Source organism: Camelus dromedarius, chromosome 3 (assembly GCF_036321535.1).
Source record: "Camelus dromedarius isolate mCamDro1 chromosome 3, mCamDro1.pat, whole genome shotgun sequence".
Classification (NCBI taxonomy): domain Eukaryota; kingdom Metazoa; phylum Chordata; class Mammalia; order Artiodactyla; family Camelidae; genus Camelus; species Camelus dromedarius.
The window spans coordinates 114,702,328-114,728,784 of record NC_087438.1 but is presented as its reverse complement, the minus strand read 5'-3'; the positions used below and the strand labels follow the sequence as shown (position 1 = coordinate 114,728,784).

The window sequence follows — 26,457 nt, the reverse complement described above, 5'->3', positions numbered from 1 at the left end:
CTGATTTGACTCGGAAAAATATTTAGCTTCTCCGTTTGCAAAGTGGATTATTAAATTATTTACCTTTGTAATTTTTTTTATAACTCAAATGAACTAAATCATATAAAATATTTATAAAGATGCCAATTATGTTGTTTGGCAGACATTGACTTTTTATTATTCTTGTGTCCGTTATTATCATAAAATCAATATGTATGAAATATTCGTCTCTTGCTCCTCTGCCAAATTCTAGGCTTTGTTAACTCATTCCAGACAATGAGGATGAGATATGAATATAGCAGACCAAACGAGAGTGACAGAGTTCATCTTCCTGGGGTTTTCTGGCGTGCTGTATCTGCGGCTTGTGTTATTTGTGATGTTTCTCACTGTATATCTGCTCTCCCTCATGGGAAACACCGTCATCATTTTCATCGTTCTGATGGACTCCACTCTCCAAACACCCATGCACATTTTCTTAGGAAATCTGTCCTTCCTAGAGATCTAGTACACCACAGCCACAGTGCCTAAGTTGCTGGCCACCTGTGTCTCGCAGGTTGTCACCATCTCTGTTTCTGGTTGTGTGGCCCAATATGACTTCTTTTTCTCTATGGGAGCTACGGAGTGCATCCTGCTGGCTGTGATGGCCTATGACCGGTACCTGGCCATCTGCAGCCCTCTGAGGTCCTCATTCCTCATGAGTCTTCCCGTGTGCCTGCGGTTTGCAGCTGGATCTTGGATTGGGGGCTTCGTTGCCCCCCTCCTACCTACCATACTCATCTCTTACCTAGACTTTTGTGGACCCCAGAAGATCAATCATTTCTTCTGTGACTCAGACCCAATTTTCAAACTCTCTTGCTCAGATACATTCTTGGTGGAGGCCTTGGGGCTATACGTGTAGTTCTGTTGTGATTCTAAGTTCTTTTCTTCTCACCATGTCCTCCTATGGGCACATCGTGGTCACAATCATCAGGCTGTCCTCCCGGGAAGCACGGAAGAAAACTTTCTCCACCTGCGCGTCCCACGTCACCGTGGTCACCATCTACTATGGCACCATTATCTTTGCCTATGTTCGCCCTCCTGCCAAGTACAACTTCACCACGGGTAAAGCAGTCTCGGTGATCTACTGTGTGGTCACCCCATTGGTAAACCCTCTGGTATACACCCTAAGAAATAAAGATGTGAAGAAAGCTTTCAGAAAAGTTCTAACAAGAAAGACATTGCTCTTGGCCAAAAGTACGCAGGAGATTTGAGAGATTAACTAAAATAAGCAGTTCAGAATGGATTCTCAAACCACATTTGCAAATGGTAAGTGTTGAAAATGTTAGTATTGAATGGATACCACCCAATATGAACATCTCTGCACTTCACATTTTGGTTTGAATTCTACTGAAATAGGTACTCTGTAACTACTGTGTTCAAGAAAGACTCAGTGCAGTATCATAGTGATAAAGAGATAAACGACACAAATGTCCTACCCACAAGGCATTTACAATGGGAAAATGGACTGATTTTTGTCCCAAACCAACAGTTCACTTCACATTTTTTATAATTTACCCCTTAATCGTAACCATCAGCCAACAGTTTTTTTCTGTTATATAAAGCGGTGTTACTACATCTAGTAGACAGACTGTTATAAATGTATTGCTTTGTACTGCAAAATAATGTAATACATACTTAAAGTACATAGGGTGAGCCAGGCAACGTTATTAAGCATGGGTGTTGATTTAATTACAAATATACACATAATTGGAGAATTTCATTAGAAAAATATCAGGAAGATATTAGCTAATTAAAGTTTTTCTAAATAATATTACAAAATTTCAAAATATTGGCAGAGGTAACAAGGTTAATAAGGAGAAGGGAAAAAAAAAAAAACTTAGAACCAGACTACACAAGAATGGAACATCTCACATGGTGAAAAAAAATCTTATATTCTTACAGAATATTCAAGCAGACAATAATTTGAGCATAAACTTATACAATTCAGCTGGAGGGGGAGAAAAAAAGTGGTAGAAAATAGGTTTTCTATTATTATGGCCACCTTTCTATGTTAATGAAGAAGCTTTGTAATTTTTAATTATTTCAGCACCTTTTAGTAACCAAGAGATGACAAGATTGTTAGAAGAAATAAATTCTATCAAAGCTTTTTAAGATGGTGTTGTCTACCTGATTGCCTCTGAAAGTCTTGCTCTCCAGAGTGTGGTCAGTGGACTAGAAACTGGAATAATCTGAGAGCTTGCTGAAAATGCAAATCTAACCTCAGCCTATTAAATGAGATTATGCCATAGTTGACTGATAATTCAGATTAAATCACTAGAAACTCTATTTTAGGCAACCAAGATTTTTAAAAGTCTTTTTTTTAATGACAGTAGTATCAACAGTTTCTTGCACATGCCAATGCTTGACATTTTTCTTAGTTTCAATTTTGGCATACCGTTTTCTGTATATATTAAAACCATAGTTTTTTTTTTTAAAAATTTTTCCTGAATGCCTAATTAATTTTTCTTTTTAAACCCAGTGCGTTGTCACGGAGACCAAAATTACCTGTTCGTGTAAATGAAAAATGTACATCACATTTCTTTTTAACATTTCTTTTTTCATCTGAAAAGCAATATACAAACTCTCACAATAATAGGGAAACATTCTGTATCTTCACACAGGTATTTCTGTATATTATTCTGCAAGGGAGGAAAAAAGTCATTCCACCCTCTTAAGATCTGTGGTTAAGCCTAAGTGTTAAACTAACAGAAGGTAGATTCACAGGATAAAAGCATATACATTTTTGTTTCATTTTTTTACTTGCAGATAGATGTCCTCAAATGAAAACAAATGTAAAAGAAAGCATGTTGCTCATCGTGCAGTTCTACAAGGATTAAGTTGTTAGCTACTGTGTTTGCTGAAGACACTGCACCCTGAGAGGGATTCAGGATGAAAAGCAGGATGAGGAACTTTGTGTTTTGGAAAAAACAGGCTCTTAGTTAGCTGTTTAATCTTATGAAGAATTTTAATAAACCCAGATTCTTGCATTATCCCATACATAGAAAAACAGCAAAATAATTAACTGAGGTATCTATTCCTTGTGAGTCACATTTTTTCCCCAAGATATATGCCTAACTGCATGTATCCCCTGGGGAAATAAAAATCGTACATACTGGCTTCTCCCCATCTCTTCAGAGGAGATTTCTCAGAGCTGCTGAGAGGCTATGTCCCAAGCTACAGCCCTTAATAAGACCTTGAATAAAACTTCAATTGACAACTCTTATGTTGTTCATTTTTATTTAAGTAAACAGAAACTAGAAGAACTTATTGGGTCCAAAAGTTGATATAACTTTGTAACAAATGATGATAAATTGTGGGGATGTGACAAGACAAAGATGTTTGGGCTAGGGACACTAAATTATAGGAGAGCAAGAAATAAATGGAGAAACTAAAGGACAGTAAAAGTTATTTTAGTAGATTTTTTTTTTTCACAGATTCATTTTGGTGTCAATGATCAGCCTTCAGTGATAAGAATGACATTCTCCTCCTGGGTCATGGTGGGCACCTTCCAGTAGGAAGTATTATGACCTGCTTTTATGTAGAAAAGGGAAATCATGGAGCCCTTCCTACATCTGCTGTTTCTCAAGTGCTTTCTGCTCAAAATAGTCACTTACGCCACAGCAACATATTTTGGGGTGGCATGTTCTTAAACCCTCACAACTGAAGACAGATTCTCTTATTCTATTAATGGCAGTAATCTTTCCAAATCCAATTTCTTGGCACAGAATGTATATCTAAATCTTCCTTGATTCATCACACCACTTATCCCAAAACACTAACTGACTTTTTAAAATGTATTTATTTGTTTATTTGTTTATTTATTTATTTATTTATTTATTTATTTATTTATTTATTTATTTATTTATTTATTTATTTTTGTGGCTAGGACAAGCCAGGAGCTGTGGGTGGTTTGCGTTATTCATAAAGGGAAAAACTGTTACTGCAAATACAATTGAAAGATATATATAAAAGGTTACCTATTCCATTTATTCATCTTCATCCCATTTTTACACTTTCATAAACACTTTGTGCTTACTTTCAAAAACAGCAATAAAGTTGGTTTCATTGGAAAAGAGCAAACTTGATACTATGTATCACTTTTCCTCTTGGCAATTTTGTATTAAAGCTGATTATCATATAATAAGAATTTATGATGCTGGTGATCTTTATAAAACAGTGTAACGGTATAAAGCAAAAGGGAAATATGAGCAACTTTTAGATAACCCACGAGAAAAGTTGAAATGGAAGTAAAATAATATTTCATTTTATTTTGATTATAAAACTCGAAGAGTATTTGATAAAATTTCACAGAATGTAAAAGAGATAGGAGATATTTTCATGAAGAGAACAGCATTTACTTACAATTTGTTCTCTAAATCTTGACAATACACTTATACATGTAATTTGATGAACCAAAATGACAATATATATAAAGATAATTTTTATAAGTATTTAAGCAACTTCCTAACTTAGAAAAGTATTTGTAAACATCTTATTTGTTTGCTTGAACCTTCTTCTGTGTGGTGTAAATTTGCTAAGATAAATGTTACCATTTATATTTTGAATATTAAGTTTGTGTTTACGTGTTCCTTTAAAATACTATGTACTGAATTCTATGTAAAATACCTACTTGCTATCTCATTATTTCCTTGAGAAAAGAGGCTTGAAGTATGGACCTTTAAATGTAGAAAACTGAAGTCAATATTATTTCAACCAAACTCAAGAGAGAAAAAGAACTGTATTGTACAGTGACTCTTCATTATGTAAGCTGGGGAGTCTGGCACCTTAGAACTTTCCCTGCCATCCCCTAATCCATCACAATTCACAGTCAATCCATCAAAATTCTCGTTTTTTTGCTACCAAATTCTTTCAAATGCATCAACATATTTTCGTCTCTTTAGACAATATCAGAATGTAAGCTGCACATGTCCATTTTTAGATACCACAGTGATGCCCTTCAAAGATCTGAGCCCCTTCCCTTGAGATAACATCCAATGATGCCCACACGCCACAATCAGAGTGGACATTTTACACTGTCCAACACAACATGTTTCTTTCCTTCCTACAATAGATTAGTCTATTCATCCTGATTTAAGAATATAAAATAAATCACTCATTCTGAGCTAGAAACATTGTATGGATTGGCACTCTCTTATCTTCTTGTTCCTTCTCTTGTCAAAGCATTACTAGACCGTCTTATCACCACATCACCATGTACTCGCCGTGCACTTTCCCCCACATGTGTGGCACGTTTTACTCACTCAACTGGACTCTCCCTCTCGCAGCAATCATGCTGCTTTTTCTTCAGGATCTCCCCTAAGACACCACTTTCCTAGGGTAAAGTCCATCACTGAACTCACTGGAAATATTCAAGGCTCTGTAAGTCACCTTCTCCCAAACACCAGGCACCTTTCACTCAAACTTTGCTCAGTTACAACTTAATTTATATGATTATAAGATCATGACGTTGAATTCATGTAATTTTATTCTTCTTCTAAGAATGACTTATGGGTCTTAAAGTCCAAAACTATAAAAGGTAAACATTTAGAAACTACAAGACTTCAGTTTTTTTCTATCTGCTGCATTTTTCTTTGCTTATATAGATGAACAATTTCTTGTATACAAATTCAGTGCTTACTTAGCATTTTCTGGATATCCTTTGTAGGTGGATTGAGACAGGGGCATATTAAGTAAATGGAAATTTACAATATTTTCTATACAAAAATCAACTATAATATGTACAATGTATTGTGGCTTCTTTTCAATTTATAATTAACTATCTTGAAGTATGGTTGATGTCAAGATTCAGAAGGCTTTTTATTTATTATTCTATGTGCATAGGATATTTTATATTTTTAAAATTCCCCTAATATTAGACATTCTTTCTAGCCTTCATACCTTGTGATATGTTTCCCTAAGTGACAATTAAGTGAATATCTCCTTAAAAGACAAGTGATATGTTTAGGAAATTTGAGGGATCAATATAAATAGCTCAGAACTTATATGGAAAATTTATTCATAAGAAAGAGCCCCAATATTATACAATGAGGAAGGAATGGTCTATTCAATAAATGGTTTTGGAAAAATTGGACAACCACATGCAAAAATTCACCTTACACACATATTAACTTTAAATGGATCAAAGACTTAAACATAAGGCCTGAAACCATAAAGCAACAAGAAGGCATCAGTTTCTTGACATTAGACTTGGTGAAGATTTTTTGGATCTGACACCAAGTGCAATAGCAATAAAACCAAAAATAAATATGGTAGACTGTAGCCAACTACAAAGCTTTTCCCAGGAAAAGGAACCATCCACAAAATAAAAGGACAACCTACAAAATGAGAGACAATATTTGCAAATGATATATCTAATAAGGAGTTAATACCAAAAATATGTTAAGAATTCACACAACTCATTAAAAACAAACAAACAAAAAAAGAAACAATTAATAAATCTTATTGAAAATAAGCACTGGGGTTAAATAAATATGTTTCTAAAGAAAACATACAAATGTCCAATGGGTACATGAGAAGAGGTTCGACATCAATAATCAACTGGAAAATGAAAGTCAAAACCACATTGGCGTATCATTTCACATCCATTAGAATGTCTGTCGTCAGAAAGACAAGAGATTAAAAGTGTCCACAAGGATGTGGAAAAAAAGGAACTCTGGGACATTGATAGTAGGAATATAAATTGGTGCGGCCACTCTAGAAAGTGGGATGAAGATTTCTCAAAAAAATAAAAAATAGAACTACTATACAATCTAGCAATTTCACATACTATCTGAAGAAAACAAGATCTCCATCTCAGATGCACTACCATATTTTTTTGCAGCATTATTTACAATTGCCAAAGCATGGAAACAACCAGTAGCCTATGTGTCTTCCAATGGATAAATGGATAAAGAGAATGTTATATATACATATAATATTATATATAATATTATTCAGCCATAAAAGAAGGAAATTTTGTCAATTATGGAACATGGGTGACATATGAGGACATTATGATAAATAAAACAAGTCAACCAGAGAAAGACAAATGCTGTATATACCACTTGCATGTAAAATCTCAGCCAAATTTACAGACACGAAAAACAGATTAGTGGTTGCCAGAAGAGAGAGTAAGGTGTTTACAAAATGGGTGAAGGCAGTCAAGGGGTACAAACTTACAGTTATAAGCTAAATGAGTTTTGAGATAGAATGTACAACGCTGTGTGACTACTGTTAACAATATAGTATTCTATATTTGAAAGTCTCTAGGACAGTAAATCTTAAGACTTCTCATTAAAAGAAAAAATATTTGTAACTATATGAGCTGATGTATGTTAACTAAATATGTAGCAATCATTTTAATATACAAAAGTATAAAATTATTATTTGGTACACCTACATTAATACAATGTTATGTCAATTAGATAGCAACAAATCATGAATACAAAATTAATTCAAGAGGGAAAATATAAATTAAAAAAGAAAGTCTAGAATTGAAAAATACAAAAATTGAAAAATTCACTAGTGGAGTTCAACAGCAGACTCTAACGGGAAGGAGAAAAAATCAGAGAACTTGCAGACAGACCATTTAAAATTATTAAATAGTATAAAAGAAGAAAAAATAACAAAAATTAAAGTCTGTAAGGCATATGATTTATCATCTAGTGAACCAATATATGCACTTTGTATGTCCCAAAAAGAGAAGAGAGTTAAAAAGGGGCAGGAAGGTTTTTTTCAAGTTATACTGGTCCAAAACCTCTCAAAATTGGGATAAGAAATATACATACAAATCTAATAGGATGCATTGCTGTTGAACAATGCATAAAAACTTATTCTGGAATACATGTTCTAAATTGTTAACTACATTTCTAGACAAAAAGTAAAAAAAAAAAAAACTATTTGAATAATTTCTAAATTTCTACTTATTTGTCTGTAAAGGGGATTTGAAATATTTCTACAGATTTCCAATCACAGAGCTACAAATAACTTCCAAAAACTGACTGGGGGCAGATAATTAATAATATAAAGAAGCAATATTAAAATGCTGATATAAATGAAAATATAAAGGAGAAATGTTAAAACAGTTTTGGGCTCTTAAAATTAATATATATATTTTTTAATGTGCATCTTATATAAAAATCATTTGAAAATTATAAGGGAAAATATTTTACCAAATACAATATGTGCAATGTATATCGTCAATAGTCAAAGATTTCTTACAAAAGTACAAGAAAATAAACTAATTCTCAAAGAGAAAGATGGGAAAGAACATGGAGAGAAATTTTTCAAATTAAATTATACACACAAAACATTAAAAGGAAAAATATATTAAAATTCAGTAATAGTAGCAGTGGTAGTTGTTCTATACATCATCAATTTTCATGAATGAAAAGTAAAAATAAAATCAAAATAGTAACTTTGGAATCTAGTTAAAATGCAGTGAGACAGACACATTTATACCTGTGGCATTTTCAACTGAAATGTGTCACATGACATGATGATATTCTGGGAGTTTCCACTTTTAATATGTAACAGTCAATTAAAAGTACTCACATTCAGTAGCCTGAATATTATATTTTTATGCAGCAATCCTAAATCTTAACAGGAATACAAATAAAAATGTTATGCATGAAAAATTATTTGGACATTTATTCATAGGAACAATAAATAAAGTCTCTAATCATAAGAGTAGGTTGACGATAGTGGAATTTTGATGTATTGTTAGACTACTTCCTACATTACACAGTGAAACATATTTTTTCAAGAAATGTTATCAAGTTATAATGATACGCATGACATTGAAAATATAGGTTAAATTAAATAATTTTCTTTGTATACTGGTATTTGGGATTATTTTGTTGAAAGAAAAAATAAACATTTGTATAAAATAAGTATACCAGAATTACTATGGTGGTGGTTGGAAGGAAGGTCTGAGCTCATGCTGAGGAAATGCAATAACGAATAGAAAAGATATTTACTTCAATAATGAACAGAAAAGATATCAGGTGATGAATTCAAAGCTCAGTATTAATGTGCATATATTTAAAGGAAATGAAAGACCTTTCAAAACAGTATACAGTATTTGTAGTTAAATATAGTACATGATTTGTCAGTATAGAGCTTTAGGTTGTTAATGTGATTGTTGATTTTTTTCCCTCAGTACCAGTTATAAAAATGACTAAGGTCTGCCTGGCCAGAACTCTAAAATCCCAGAAATCCTTTATGAAAGATAACTTAGTGAATATTAATCCTATGCAAACTAACTCAAAAAATCATCCTAGATGTAAATATATGCTATGGTGCGATCATTCACCTATAGACAAGAGAACTGATTTCATGGTGTGTTAGTTTGTTTAAACCTTTGTGTCACCAAGTTTTACAATGGATCACAGACCAAGCTACATATCCATACTGAGTTCTGCTCCATTTAGCATGTAAAAGCGAAGTGATGTTTGGAAAGCAGAGACAGTGAAACAGATATCTGGGAGAAGAGTGTTCCAGCCACAGGAAGTGTCGAGGACAAGGTGTGCCTGAGGAAGGAGCACTGGGGACACGAGATTTGAGTGACAGGGGCAGAATTCAGACCAGAAGCGCTGATGGTGGGAAACACTGGACAGAACTAGGACTGACCTACACTTGCGGTGACATGGGGAGCCATCAGTACAGATTCTATACTTAAATGCATGTCTAGGTTAAAGTGAAGGAAGGCAAGGGAGGAAGCTGATGCACAAGGTCTGGGACTGTAGCAAAATTTTAATGACAGTTAAATGGATTGTGACCTATTTTAATTTGTAACAAGTATCAATTCTTAGATATAATTTGAGAAAAGAGAGAAAAGTATAACTCATCGGCTTAGTTATTTTAGGTGGCTGAAAGAAAAAGCAATTGAATTAAAAATTACACCAAGCAACACCCAGAAGAACTAGAGGGATAAAGAAACCAAAAGCAGAAAGTATTTGAGTGCAAGACTGGAAGAGACTAAAATTGTAAATAAAATAATTTTAAATGCTTATGTATGGATATAAAAGTGTCATATAAGAAAAACAAATAGGAAAACGCAGTGTTTTTGCATATGTATTTTTTTCCTGGGGTCTCCTTTTAAAATGCTCAGAAATACAATGTTTTTAAAAGTCATTACATTAAAATGACAGTGCAGAGAAAGGAAAATGATAAAACTAAAGGAAGACATTGTAGTATAAGGGCAGCAACAAGTTTAAGCCAGTTCCATTCACTAGAGCAAGGCTGAATAGCCAAGTTCAACATTTTGATCCAAAGATTCAGTGGTGTTAGTTTCCGCACCAAGGTTATCATGAAAAAAAAAAGTAAAAGTAAGGTGTTTGAGGTGTAGGAAGTGTAGTATCTAAGTAGTGTCAATGAAAATTCAACTAACAATCAAGAAGAAAAAAAAGGAACTTTATTCAAGTCAAACTAAGCATTTTAACCTAGGAGGCAGACTGTCAGGAAGCTCTGAGAAATGTCCTGCCTGTCAGACTTCAAAGACCCAGTCATGACATTTTCAAGACAAAGGATCACACATCAAAATGACATGCTTATACTTTACATAAAGCTCACCAAGAATACATAGTCCAAATAAACGTGAACGAACCGAGCAGCAAGAGGCCATGAACCCCTTCAGAGCTGGGAAAGAATGTTGTCTTTTTAAGAAGTTACACTGTTAGCATTGGAAGAAAGGAAAAAATAAAATAAAATCTTATCTTTGAGGAGTTCTGAAGTCCTAAACACAAAGAGAGAATTTTATGTCTAACTTTTCTTATCCTGATTTTTAAATATAAATTTTATTTTAGCATTCCCCCTCTTTTGATTATTAATGTTTCAATAAAAAGTAGAATCAGCAAGTTGATTTCCTTTAGTGTCCACAGTGTCATGTTTGGAATGTCCTGATGTTTTAATAATTGCTAACTGTTTTGGCAGTTGTGTGACAATGACTAATGCTGCAACCTGTTTTCCATTTTTAATAGAATCTTCTGAATAGGTTAAAAAACCTCATTGTTTTCATTGCACTCCAAAGTTGTGAGCCACTCCAGAGACATAGCAACCGTCAGTATAAATATTATCTGTTCTTTAGCTAGTTGGCAAGCTCGATGAAGGCAATTAATTTGCCTTGTTGTGCTGACTTTGTTTCTGGTGACTAAGAGATTTTAACTATGTCCATGGTGGATATTATTGCACATCCAGATCAGTAACATCCCTGCTCATCCCTGAAGTAGGACCCAGTGTAAATCCAATTATATCAGCCTTATCAATAGAGGCTTTTTGTAAGTCATTTCTGAGGGCAAGAAGATAATCTGTTAACAAAATGCAGTCATGATTGTTTTCTTCCTGTGATTCTGGAAGCAAAGTTGCAACTTATGGTTATTATGTCAAACCAAGGTGATATTAAATACAGAAAGCAGCAACGCTTCGTAAGAAGTTAGTCGGCTTAACAGAATTGTGCTGAGTGTGGTGAGAGTTTCGAAGAGACTTAACTGAGTGTGGAACATAAATAGTTAAAGGAGCCTTTATTACTGTTTCTTCAGTAATCTTACGTAAGGGAGCCATTACTGAAATAGCCTTTATGCAAAGTGGAAGCCTTTTGCTATGGAATCTAATTTAGTTTTGGAGCATAAAGCAAGTTATCCCCATGCATTTTTGTAAAAGCATCAGAATAAGACAATAACTGTCTATAAAAGACAAAAATACTTTAAAAAATATGATTAAAGACCTGAGTATAAAGCAATTGTCAATGAAATTTGGCTACTTCTGTGACATACAACATTTTAAGATAATAACTAGAATTATGACTGACAACATACCAGGGCATTTTGAATTTTAGAAATGTCGTACAATTTTTGGAAACTTTGTATTAAGAATATTTACCCATAGAACATAACTTAATAAGGTTAATGGTATTTATTTGATGATATTTCCCATGTAATTTAACAGAACAAATAAGCCTAATTAGTTTAACCTCTCTCTTTGAGATATCCAGGGGCCCTCTGACGTAGCCCCAAATTAGCTAAAGGACAAATGAACTTCATTTAGAATTTGATTTGAGAAAGTTTGACAAAGATATCAAAGGGTTTTTAATGTTTGGCCAAGTAGGATCATATGTCACTGTGAAACATTACTCATTCACTTAACCAAGTGACAATAAAATGTTTCAAAGGCAAACGCAGAAAGTTACTAATAAAGAAAATTTATAATTTGTTATCAAAAGCAGATTCATATTTAAAGAAAAATTTGTCCTCTTAACAGAAAAAAACAAATTCTAGTTTTGCACCGTTTCACCTTTAAATATTAATAATAATTCATTTAATTGAATTCAGTCTAATCCTCGTCCTGACCATGCATAAGACTCTTTTCTCAGGTTCTGTTCTTAAATAGAAATATGTCATTTCATGCTACAGTCTTTCAATAAAGCACAAAATATATTTACTAATAGTCTCAAACATATTTAGTCTCTCTGTAATAAGAGGTCAAAAGTAGGTAAACAAAACTTCTTTGCAATGAATGTTTCAGTATTTTATTATAAAATACACATTCGATGAATTTCCATTTTTACTTAATATAGCAGAACTCTAAAGCTTCAAATACCAAAAATCTAGAGAAAGTATTTTTATGTAGACATATCATAAAACATAATTTTTCTTACAGAGTTTACATAGAAACGTTTACCTCGAAACGTTTACCTCATTCATCTCTATTTCATTGCATATGAAAATATTATCATAGCAAATCAATTTTTTGACAAATTTTGTAACACAGATAACACGAGCTTATTGACTCTCAGTAAACTAGACACAATAAAATTGTTACACTTAAAGTTGATGACTCGAAAGACATGTTTATATTATTTAAATCATCAACTTAAACTTATTTTTATTCACTAAAGTTTAATCCTAGATCACATTATTCCTTAAAAATTGGGGCTAGATTAATTTACATTTAGAAATATTTGATTTGTCCTGGGCATAGATCCACAGGGAACCTTAATTCAAAGTGACACCTGCACCCCCATGTTCACAGCAGCACTATTTACAATAGCCAAGACATGGAAACAGCCTAAATGTCCATCAACAGATGGCTGGATAAAGAAGAGGTGGTATATTTATACAATGGAATACTACTCAGCCATAAAAAGTAATAAAATTATGCCATTTGCAGCAACATGGATAGACCTGGAGAATGTCATTTTAAGTGAAGTAAGCCAGAGAGAGAAAGAAAAATACCATAGTGATATCACTTATATGTGGAATCTAAAAAAAAAAAAAGCCAAACATTTACAAAACAGAAACAGACTCACAGATATAGAAAACAAACTCATAGTTACCAAGAGGGGAAGGGTTTGGGAAGGGATAAATTGGGAATTCGAGATTTGCAGATATGTATATCTGCAAATATACATGCAAAATCTGTATATATGCAAATCTGTATATATATAATAGATAAATAACAAATTCATACTGTATAGCTTAGGGAACTATATTCAATATCTTGTAGCAACTTATGGTGAAAAAGAATATGAAAATGAATATATGTATATTCACATATGACTGAAGCATTGTGCTGTACACCAGAAATTGACACAACATTGTAAACTATCTTTCAATAAAAAAAAAAAAATATATATATATATAAAAGAAATAACTTTATTTTTGAGTGCTTAACTTTTATATCAATTAAATAGAGCTCTTTTACAATTAATTTGGTAACACCATCTCAAGGTGGGACATACCATATTTATAATGTACACACAGCCACATATACCTCCCAATGGACACAGACATCTCATTGTTTTCCTGCTTGAGCTTTAAAAGGCCTCTTTTTCTTTTTTCCTTCCAGTTTTCAGTTCTACTAATTGAGCCAAGGCTGTAGTTTCAGGTGATATGGGCTGTGTTCAGATTTCAATGATATGAATTACAACTTCAAATTTTTTCCTAGGAATATTTTTGTTCTTTCAGGGTCAGAATTTTGAAAAGATGTTTCCTCAAGATAGCTTTCTGTACAGTTTTGGAATGCCAAAGGAGCTCCATCCTGGCCATTTAAGAGTTAAGAGAAGTGCTTACAAGCATTGGCTTCATTCCAATTGTACATAAAGCTAGCTGGGGTTCCAGTGGGTGGATATCAATCAGGGAACTGTCAGCCTTTGAGATGTGGTTTCTTTCTCAGTTTGGTAACCTAATTCAGATATGGTACACACAGCTTCCTCAGGGCAGTGTGATGGATTGAGCGTGTGCTGCTTCGGCATGTAGTTCCCCAAGGAGTTACCCTTGGATTAGTTCGACTCTCTTACAAACCTCAGTTTCTCCCTCCAGCAGAAACGGCTCTGGGTGCTTGGGGCACTAGGTGATCAGCCTTAGTGTGCCCCAGTAAGCAGAATTTATTTACTGGTTGTAGTGGGATCCCTTGCAGGATTGCTGCACATCACAAGGATTGATCCTCAGACGCCTCTAGTAGGTCCTCAGTCACCTAAGAATGCCTGATGGTCAAAAGGAGCAAGTGTCCCTTTTTGTCAGAACTGAGCAGGCTCAGTGTCTCATTTTCCTAGCAAACAGTTTGTTCAGACCATGTATACATAATCTGTTTAATTTAAGTTTAAATTTTAAAAAGGCCAGCCAACCCAGGTCACTCCGAAGTCCCCCTCCAGGTCCTTGCCTGGGAGTTTCCCCCTAGGCTTATACCTGAGAAATGTACCAGTAACCCCTCAGAACTCCAAGCACCAAGAAAAATGGCTCCAGTAAAATTCAGGATGTCATTTAAAGTAATGACGTCCAGATATGCGGAGAAATCACCAAAGCAGCCGAGGAATACTAAGAAAGGGATAAGGCTCAAAGGGCCCATGCTGGTACCAAGCAATGGTTCAGGATAGACTCCAGGCTGTTCTCTGGTGGAGATCTCTGATATCTTGCAGACTACACCAAGAAAATGTCAAAAATTCAATTAAAAATCAATTTAACTGAAAAAAAAAAAAAAAAGAATTTTATCAAGCCAAACCAAAGATGGTAACCTGGAAGACAGACTCTTAGAAAGCTCTGAAAATGCTTAGAATTTGAAGACACAGCCATATACATTTTACAGACAAACGATCACACATAAAAAATGATATACTGGTATTTTACATAAAGTTCACTGAAGACACACAGTCCAGATAAGCATGTATAAAGTGAGCAACAGGTCACAGAGGCCCCCAGCAGAGTTGGAAAAGAACACTATTCTTTTAAGAAGTTACATTGCTAGAGTCAGAAAAATAGAAGGGGAAAAAAAAAAGGTATTTTTAAGAATGACCAGGCACTGCCATCATTGAGGAGTTCTGGTTCAAGTGTAATGCAGATGCACACTGCACATTTGGGAGGGAGGGAGGTGGCCCAAACAAACACACAGAGACAATTTTATTTATAATTTTTTGTCCTACTTTAAAATACAAATTTTATTTCATCAGTGGGAGAAGAAATAGAATATCACTGAGGAATTTATAACTGAGTAGTTGGAAGAAAAAATAAATCAATACTTAAAGTGAATTTTAAAAGCCCAAAATAGGACAAAAGTAGAAAGAAATAAAGAAAAAATTAAAGTAAAAGGAAGACAATAAATGATAAGAAAGAAGGAGGAATTGAAGACAGAGGAAAGGATAAGATGAGAAAGAAAAAAAATTACACAGAATCTTTAGTCTTGTGTGATTTTAATGTATTTCAAACAAAATTAAGCATTCCTGCTGAGGGTCTGTTCTGAATTAGTACTTTTGTAGAAGTATTCTCATCATCTTCAGACATTCTTAATTTCTGAATGACCTCTGACAACAGCAATTTGACCACTGCTTTAATGACTCCACTCTGAAGCTCACTAAAAAATATTTAATAAGCAGGACCAAAAAAAAAAAATCTTCAAGTCAAGTTATAAGATTTGTGCAACCTCATTTTAGCCATAAATACTTTAAACATAAAGTATACTTTCTGGAATCATAGTAGAATGTGCTCTTTTGTGTGACTGCCCTGAAAATGTTGTAAGATCGCAGTATATTTGTAAACAGTAATGGTGAATGTAAACCATTCATGATTTCAACTGAATAGGACATTGTGTTATGAAAATAAAGCTGGAAAAAAAGAGGCACTTAATTTAAAATTGGAGGAAACACTCCCACACTTGGCACCTCCCATGGTCCCTGGGAGGAAATATGGGAGTGAAGCAAGTTTTACTTAAATTTAGTCTTTCTTGGTATTTTACATGAATAACATTTGAATATATAATAGTGTGAAAATACAAACAAACAAAAAAAGGAAAATAAAATAGCATTCATGTTTTAATATACGTTCCTGAATTTAAATTTCAATAGGTGAATTCAAATGGTCTATTTTCCACTAAAATCTTGATGTTATAATAAACGAATAAACAGAAAGCCACAGCTTGAATGTTTTCATGGAGTTGTTGTGATACGCTCGTAACAGAAAGCTAGTAAGGGCAAGTAAAACACCCTTCTAAGTCATCTTTAGTCTTTAGTCTTCAGGGGTTTAAGGTTGCCTTCTGATCCCTCAGGGAATAAACGCTCTCTCATCAGAACCCCTGGTCAATTCCTTTAGTTAATTTCTACCTCGATTATATGACTGTAACTTCATGTGACGTGTGAGATCATTAACCGTGAACCAATGCCACAGGCTGAAAGTACAGCTTAAAGCTCAGCAACCATGCAAGCATTATAAAGCTACTTGAGCACTCCTGGTCATGCAGCAGGCAGCTCTTCTTGAATAAAAGCGTCATTTGATGGCAGACACCCATGACTATCCTTTCCTTACACGTTTATAGAGACACATGCAAAAGGTAATGGGAAAATGTGCCCTGTCACGCCACAGTTATTGGGAACTTCTCTTCTCGTGTCATGTCTGACTGCAAGGTCCAAGGAATTGGAAGAACAAAATCTCTGTTAATTTTAATACATTAATAAAAGCTCTTCTTAATCAAGAGCTTTTCTTCTTCTGGAAGAAGTTGGGACGTTGTCAGCGGCATCACTGGGAGAAACTTGCACTAACTGGTAAGAAAATTATCCAACCAATTTGTTTCCAGGACCAAAATGATCAGAGAATGACGATGCTACTTGTTCTCTGAATGCCTAGACAACACCACGGTCACTTGGTTTAAATGAGAGCTAGTGTCATTAAGAGGCTCATTTCATGGCCACAGACCGGCCACTGCTGATGTGGCGGTTCGAGGGAATTGTGCAAGTGGGCTACCACACAAGGCACAGATCTGTCGTAAATAGGTCAGGAAGTGTTACTCTTGGTGTCTTATATTTCTATTATGAACATTTCTGCCTAATATCAACTAAAAAGTTAGCACCCCACAGTGTGACATTAATTCATGCTTCTCCCACATTCTGCCTGGAATACATTCTGTATCATCTTTAATTTCATTTGACAAACCCACACATTATTATCTTTTTGTCTTATTTTATTACATTTTTACCATTTTTATTTTATTTTTCTCTAGGTCTAAAGCCATGTTTGACAAATAACATCTGGAGTAGGAAAAAAAAGAAATGTTTTCCTTTTACCCCTGTACCTGTAAAATATGTTAGCTGCTTCACACACAAATTTGTCTCAAAGGGCGTAACACCCGTCTGTTAGATTCTTAAAGCACGAAATATGGTAAAACTCTTTTCTGTTTGATTTCATTTTCAGCCTCTCCTAAACTCTCCTTAATATCAATCATATTTCCGTCCGCTCTCTGTTAATTTTATAAGAAGGGAAGCCTGTATGATGCATTTTCCCAGTTACTCTGATGAATTATGCCTCATTCAGGAATAAACTATATTAAGAGTTAAGTAAAGGTGATGGCTACCGTATCTGAACAAACTAATTACCAGCGTAATCTTTACTTTTAACAGATACAAATCAGCATGGCTGAGAAAGTAACAAATGTGACCAGACTAAGGGAATTTTTGCTCATGGGACTCCCTGATGACCAGGTGCTACAAACACTGTATGTTACATTCTTCTTCCTGATTTACCTGGCAGCACTGATGGGCAACCTCCTTATTGTCACCCTCACCTCCACTGACCAGCATCTCCAGTCCCCCATGTATTTCTTCCTAAAGAATTTGGCTTTGATTGATATCTGCTATATCTCCGTCATTGTGCCCAAATCCATCATAAACTCTCTGACCAAAAGCCATTCCATCTCTTTCATGGGATGTGCCTCCCAAATTTTTCTTTTTATTTTTTTCGCTGGCGCAGAGTACGCCCTCCTTATAGTCATGTCCTATGACCGCTATGTTGCCATCTGCCAGCCTCTGTACTATGAGGCCATCATGAATAGAGGCACCCGTTGGCAGATGGTGACTGCAGCATGGTCGAGTGGGTGTGTCTATGGATCCATTCACGTGGCAGGTACGTTCTCTGTCCGCTTCTGTGGGCCCTACGTAGTGCATCACTTCTATTGTGATGTCCCGTCGCTGCTCACGCTTGCTTGCCCTGGAGAGCACATGCTAGAATATGCATTTATGATTGCTAGCTGTACTTTGGCCTCTGTCTGCTTCCTTTTCCTGATTGCCTTTTACATCTATATTTTCTCAGCTGTCCTGAGAATTCCAGCTGCACGAGGCAGGTTCAAAAGTTTCTCTACCTGCATACCACACCTCGCTGTGGTGACCTTGTTTCTCTTTTCTGGTATTGTCACTTACTTGGGGACCGGCTATAAATCGGCATCATCACTAAATCTTTTCATGTCTGTGTTATACACTATGGTACCGCCCAGCCTGAACCCTCTCATCTATAGTCTGAGGAACAAGGCTGTGAAGGCAGCCCTAGGCAAAATACTGCTGTTAAAATGTTACCAAAAACATAAATACCCTGCTGTCCCTAAGCCACCTGACAGACACACTAAATAAAGCAAGTGGAACCATTTCTTGAGAGTTTGATCTATTAACATTTTATTATGTTCTCTATTTCTCCAGCAACAGCTACACCAGATTTATGTATTCTGCAACTTCATATCCAATAATACATGCTTCTCGTATAAACTTGAGGAGGGTTTTAAGAAACACAAAATGTATTGAATGCCTTCCATCATTAATTTCACATCACAAGAGTCAGTTCAAGTTATTCTAATGGCTTCACTTCTTTTGTCAATACCATCACACACTACTTCTTTACATGATTATTTTATTTCTTCAAAATTTACACATTATATTTTTATTTCCTAACACTGTATTTTACTACTTTTTGATAGAAATTATCAACAAAGGGAATCTTTATTTTTCTTGTCATCATGATTTTTCTCTTTTCAAAAACTTAGAATAAAAATAATTTTACCCACTTAGTCTTCTGTTTAAAACATATGCATTACCTAGAAAATTATTAAGTAGCTATAATCAGTAATCAGCCATAAAGAAGAATCTTACGGAAGGTGATGGCAAATGACACATCTCTCACCACACGTTTCTGGTTAAAATGTAGTTCTAACAAAAATAGTTTAATACCTTTTTCAGTCATGAGAAAGCTTGTGTATTATTTTATCACCCTATTTTTATTTATCTTATATATTTTCATATTCTCTAAATATCATTTCCTGTTTCCATGGATGCCTTTTCTTACTGTATTTGTGTTTTTGCTTCCCGTTTCTTTCCTTCCATTCTTATCTCATTCCCTTACTTCTTATCCTTTTACTCCCATGATCACAATCTCTCTTTCTCTTTTTACACCTTTTCTTTCTACCTCTAAAAGAATAGGACGAGCTGAACGTCGCTCTATGTGCCTTAGCCAAATAAACTGAGATGTGGAAAAGGGCTTGTATCACATCTTGAGTACACGTCTCTCCCCAAAACCCAAAGTCTATCTATTGCTTTACACTTTTTAAAATTTCTCATCTTTGTTTATATCACATAACTTTCTCTTTTAACAAATTAAGTCTATTGATGAGTATTTGCTGTGAAATAAAAACATAATTTTCACTAAAATTTTATATTGAAGGAAATACATGTTCCTTTATCAATATTCAAAAAAAGAACAAAGCTGGAGGAATAACCCTCCCAGGTTTCAGACAATATTGCAGAGCTACAGTCATCAAAACAGTGTGGTATTGCCATGAAAACAGACATATGGATCAATGGGACAGAATAGAAAGCCCAGAAATAAACCCACAGACCTATGGTCAATTATTCTTCAACAAAGGAGGCAAAAATATACAATGGAGAAAAGACTGTCTTTTCAGAAAGTGGTGTTGGGAAAACTGGACAGCAGTGTGTAACTCAATGAATTTAGAACACTCCCTCACTCCATACACACACAAAAAAAAACTCAAAATGGCTTAAAGACTTAAATATAAGACAAGACACTATAAAACTCTAGAAGAAAACATAGGCAAAACCTTCTCTGACATAAATCTTAGCAATGTTCCCCTAGGGCAGTCTACCCAGGCAATGGAAATAAGAGCAAAATTAAACAAATGGGACCTAATTAAACTTACAAGCTTTTGCACTGCAAAGGAAACCATAAGCAAAACAAAATGACAACCTCCAGAATGGGAGAAAGTATTTGCAAATGATGTGACTGACAAAGGTTTGATTTCCAGAATATCTAAATAGCTCATACAACTTAATAATAAAAAAAAAACAATCCAAAAATGGGCAGAAGACCTAAACATCCAATTCTCCAATGAAGACATACAAATGGTCAATAGGCACATGATAAAATGCTCAAATCGCTAATTATCAGAGAAATGCAATTCAAAACTACAATGAGGTTGTGACTCACACCAGTCACAATGGCCATCATTAAAAAAATCCACAAACAATAAATACTGGAGAGGGTGTGGAGAAAAGGGAACCCTCCGACACTGCTGGTGGGAATGAAGTTTAGTGCAGCCATTGTAGCAAACAGTGTGGAGATTCCTCAAAAAATTAAAAATAAACTTACCTTATGACCCAGCAATCCCACAGCTGGGCATATAAACAGAAAGAATTCTAATTTGAAAAGTCATATGCACCCCAATGTTCATAGCAGCACTATATACAATAGCCAAGACAAGGAAACTATCTGAATGTCCATCAACAGATGACTGGTACAGAAGCTGTGGTATATTTATACAATGGAATACTACTCAGCCATACAGAAAGAGTAAAATAATGCCATTTGCAGCAACATAGATGGATCTGGAGATCGTCATTTCTCAGTGAAGTAAGCCAGAAAAAGAAAGAAAAATATCATATGATATCACTCATGTGTGGCATCTTAAAAAAAAGAAGAAAGAAAAAAAGAAAAACAAAGACACTAATGAATTTATCTACAAAACAGAAACAGATTCACAGACATAGAAAACTAATTTATGGTTACCAAAAGTGTAGAGGGGAAAAGGACAAATTAGGAATGCAGGATTAACAGAGACAAACTATACAAAAAATAGACAAGCAACACGGATTTATTAGATAGCGCAGGGAATTATACGAGATATCTTATAATAACCTAAACAGAATTTGCAAAACAAAACTGAATCACTTTGCTGTACACCTGAAATTAACCCAATATTATAAATCAACTATACTTCAAGAAATATCTATATAGACATGTACAAAACCCTCCACAAATATTAATAAAATAAACTATTAGACTATAAAAATCCTGAGTGTTCAATGGTTTTTTTAATTAATTCAAACTACACGAAGTCACATATATTTTCTAATATATTGAATAAATTATAAATCCTAATGATAAATTAGAAGAACTGTTTGTAATATATGCATATGTTATATGCTGAGAGAGTAAACATGGAATTAGAGCCCATTGCATGATCTAGCATAATCTACCTGATTATAAAATTATAATGTTCCAGAAAGAAGTTTCTAAAAATTGTCTGAGATTACCTCTCTCTCCCTTTCTTTCTCTTTCTCTCCAACTCTCTGTCTTTGTCTCAATGTATAAAATCCAACAATGTTTGCAAAAGATATATTTATAATAAGGAAGATTTTAAAAGATTGGAAATATCCTTTGTATCTATCAAAACAGGTTAAGACCTTATGGTATAATTTTATTCACATGGTGGATATAAAAATGGTAGTGTGATCTCCACATGTGGACCTAAAACACACCTATGACACAATTGTTTTGTGAGAGGAAAGTCACATGAAACAGTTTATACAGATTTACCTCATACTTGTAAAATATGTATGTGCACATAAATATATCTATTTCTGTGTATTAGAAAAAATGTTCAGCTCAAAAGATGAAAAGTAATCTAGCTATTGGTACCATCAGAAATCTTTATTATCTTCATTTCTTTTTGACTTCTGATTCAGTTGTTAAAAATTTTATATATCAGATAGGTCTTTCTTTCCTAATTTTCTTTTCCATCCTTTTTTTTTTTTTTTTTTTTTTGTAGATAACATCTTCTCAATCACACAGAATATTTCCAGATCTTAGAATCTTTCTCTGTGCATTAGGTTTTTCTGGTTATCATGCGCTTTTCTTGTCATAATTCAGTAAAAATCATTCTATCTTGCTATGCTTCACCCTTCAATATTTATATGAAGTTTCCCATCTATCAGGAATATGCCCCTGACTGCCATGGTCCTCTTCGTCAATTGTATCCTTTGCGTATAATTACTACAGTGTTTTTCACACTAATAAATCTTCTTCTCTTCAGCTGCTTATGGCCTAGAATTTAAGGTATTTGGTCAATATTTTGTGTTTTACAAACTTCCTCTTCCTAGACATTCATTATTGGTTTGCTTCTGTTGTTCTCAACCCCAGAAAGTAAAGATTCCAGCCCTCTGCTCATTAAATAAGGTTTTATTCTCTCTCAGCTAAGCCAATGAGAAGGTTTAGGAAACCATTATGCATTCAGTAGAGATGCATTTCAGCTGATCGTGTGTTTAGGAGTGTGCCCCTGTGAACTTTTTCTACACACTCACCAGACCGTTTATGATATTGTAATATTGGAATACTCCAACTCTTAGAAAGAAGAAGGTGTTGATAAAGTCAGTTATTACCACAGGAAAATGTATTTGGCATTCTCATTTGATACACTGGTTAGTGTTACAGGCAAAAACTTAATATGACCAAAAAATAAAATGTACATGTAAAAGTACAGTAGCATTATAGTAATCTGGGTAGCGTCTGCTGGGGTATAGCAGTGTGGATCTTAGTCTAGAGATTTCCATATGCAAGGAGTGTCCCATTACACTGTTCCTTTAAATCAAAATAAATCTGATGCTCTGCCACACAGTGTGTTTCTGTCAGTATGGTGAGAAATGGATTTGCAGTCATTACTGGGGGGGTCTTTGTCCATCCTGATCATTCAATCCTCCCTGGGCACCAATACGATCTTTGTTTTCTAAGAGCGGTTGGTCTTTTTTATTTGCCACATTTTGTGGTTCCCTAGTCATGGTGATCTGTACCAAGGCCAGGAAATTCTCCTTGCTCAGATATATACAGAGGCTCCCTATTCCATTTTCCGATTGTTCCAAAGAGCAGACCGCTGCCTATTACCATTGGAGAAGAAAGACTTTCCTTACTCTCCTGCCACTCAAGGAGCTTTATTTCTTTGATTAAATAACTTAGGATTATTTTACAAAAAAAGAAAGTGCAAGGACCCCATGAAAACAGCTGGGTACATTTTCACAAACTTCACACATCCATGTTATTTTCATCTAGAACAAGAAATAAAGCAAAATATATGCAGAACACAGCTCTCAACGTAAATGTTATTCTGACTTCCAACAGCATAGAACATATTCTTATTTATATAAGATAAATGACAGAATCCAGGGTATATTCTTTATGTCTAATTTCTTGAGTCCAGTGCTATCTGTGAGATTCCTCTACATCGTTGGATACAATTGTAGAATTTCCATTCCAGTTGCTGTCTACAATGTTCATGTATTTGAATATATCAAAAGCTATACATTCTGTAGTACAAATGTGATGCGCTGATACTGAAGCACTACATTTATTCAGTGTCTTAGTTCTCTATTGCTGCAGGAACAGATTCCTGCAAACAGAGTAGCTCAGAAAGCACAGATTTCACAGTTTTATAGGGCAGACTAACTGAGCTCAAAGGATGGTGTCAGTTAGGGTATGCTCCTTTCCGGAGGCTCTCGGAGATAATGTGTTTTCTTGCCTTTTCCACCTTCTAGAGGCCTCCCATCTTCCTTGGATCATAACCCCCTTGTTCCATCTTCAAAAGCCAACATTAGCCAGTCTAGTTCATCTCACACGGCCATCTCAGGTTTTCTGACTACTGCTGAGAAAGGCTTTCTGTTCTTAAGGATTTATGTGATTACCTTGGGCCCACCTAAGTAATCCTTCCATCTCAAGGTCTGTAATCTTTATCACATCTGCAATGCCCCTTTTACTATATAAATTAGCATATTCATAAATTCTGGAGATTAACTTGTGGCCATTTTGAGTGATTTTTATTTCCCCTACCACATAAAGAATTCCAAATGTTCTCCTTTCTAGGAAGACCACCTTTCACATGCAAATCCCCAATAATCTCAACAGATACATCATTAAATTTCACTTGGTGTTGAAGGGAAGAGACACTCAAGTATAAAATGAGACATGCATGTAAGGAGAAATGAAGGAATATCTTGCATTGTACGGTGTTATTTTATATGCTGTGGGACCAGCATTTATATGATACATATCAATTGCTTGAAAACGATCCAGTCATACAAATGATTTTTCCAAGAAATTCAAACATAATTATTGTCATAGCAATGCTTTTTCTCTGTATATTGCTCAAGTTTATTATGAAATGCACTCAGTTACAATAAAATATGGTTAAAACTAGTATAGATTTATCATAATCTAATGCCATTAGAATGAATTACAAACAGACTCATTAAAATGTAGACATATTTTTGTAAGCTTAGATTACTGATGATTAAACTGAGTCCATTCATTCACTTTCAATCAATTTTAATTTTAATGATGAGTAAGATATGATTTTTTTTCCATTAGAAACTTGGTACTTCCAGGCTGACAAATATCTTTAACAATCTCTATGCATCCACAATATATCCAACATGGAAAGTACAAACAAGATGTTAAATTTTTAAAGGTGTGGCTAATAAAAAAAAAATGGATGGGAATTGGAAAAGATGTCTGTATTGTCTATTCTTCCATTTATTAAATATGTATTTACTGAATGTCTGCTCCAGGTCACACAATAAGCTATTCACTGAAGATATAAACTTGCTTCAAGGATACAATGTAGTCAAGGAAAGAGACATGTATCAAAGACTTAACAGAAATAAATGTCAAGTTACAACTAAAATAAGCACTGTGATGGAGAGGCAAATAATGCACAGGAAGCATGTAATAGGAGAGACTGAGTTAGTCTGAAGTAATCTTAGGCAAAACAGGTCTCAAGGACAAATGTACTGAAGTTGGAAAATTGATGACTAGATCAGGAGTAAAGAAACAAAAAAGATCATAGTGGGTTGTACTTCCATTAAGTTATAAAGTCTAAAACTCACTGTTTGCAAACTCAGTTTGTGTGTGTGTGTGTGTGTGTGTTTTTTTTACTTCCTTAAACATACCTAAGTCATTACATAATGTGATAGACATTTCCTGTCTCTGGTTTCTCTTCATGGCAACAGTTGATCAAAGCCTCATCTTCCACTGTGGGCTTTGAGCCTCTCGGGATCTTGTCCAGCCACTTCGCCTTTCTGCCTCTCTAGTCCTTCCCTTATCTGTTTCTCGTTGTCTTTCAGGACAAAACGCACTGTGGTTTCCAATCCCAGATCAGTCGCGCACCTTCTCTGAGCCTTTACTGCCCTTTGCCTTTGTCTGTCTGCTTTTACCTTCCTGTCAGCTTTCAGTCTGGTTCTCCTCCTTCTTTCCCAGATTCATTGCTCCTTATCCTTTGAAGCACAGCTTAAGGATTTCCTTTAAAACATGTATATTGTCTCCCTACGCCTGCCATCATTCTAAGCTTTGTGTGTGTGTGTTTGGACCCTTCACTCCATGCACCCAGAAGCTTGTTTTAATCCTACTGTAAGCATATGTATCTGTATACAGCGAAGTCACATTTTAGTATATGTGTCTCTTCTCACTAGGCTGCAAGGACACAAGCTGTGCCAGAAAATGCCATATAGTAAGTTTGAAAAAGAAAAGAGGAAGACAAATGAACAACAGACTGTTGTTTGGTTTTGGTTTTTGTCTTGTTGGTGAGGTGAAATCCACATAACGTAGAATTTACCATTAGAATTTGCACAACTCAGTGGCATTTTGTATACACACAATGTCCTGCAGCCTTCATTTCACCTCTATCTAGTTCCCTTAATTTGAGATTGAATTATACGTATCAGCCCACATGGCATTTCAGATATCACCTTCGTGAAGGGTGACCATGCAGTTGGTTTGCCTGGGAGAGTCCAAGCTGATGTCTGATGTCCCAGCATCCTGCCCAGTTTATTATTTGTCACAGAAAAATAGGAGGTACCATTGG

General features: G+C 34.8%; 2 protein-coding genes and 1 pseudogene across 2 annotated transcripts in view; 2 read left to right on the top strand and 1 right to left on the bottom strand.

Annotated features, from left to right (window-relative positions):
- The window catches only part of GARIN6 (golgi associated RAB2 interactor family member 6), a 108,157-nt gene that overhangs the window by 12,858 nt on the left and 68,842 nt on the right, over positions 1-26,457 (bottom strand). The window lies entirely within an intron of this gene.
- LOC105093511 (olfactory receptor 5A2-like) lies at positions 216-1,229 on the top strand (annotated as a pseudogene).
- LOC105093510 (olfactory receptor 14A16-like) lies at positions 17,906-18,895 on the top strand. Its single transcript, XM_010985386.3, has one exon. The coding sequence runs from the start codon at positions 17,906-17,908 to the stop codon at positions 18,893-18,895; it is 990 nt and encodes a 329-aa protein (XP_010983688.2).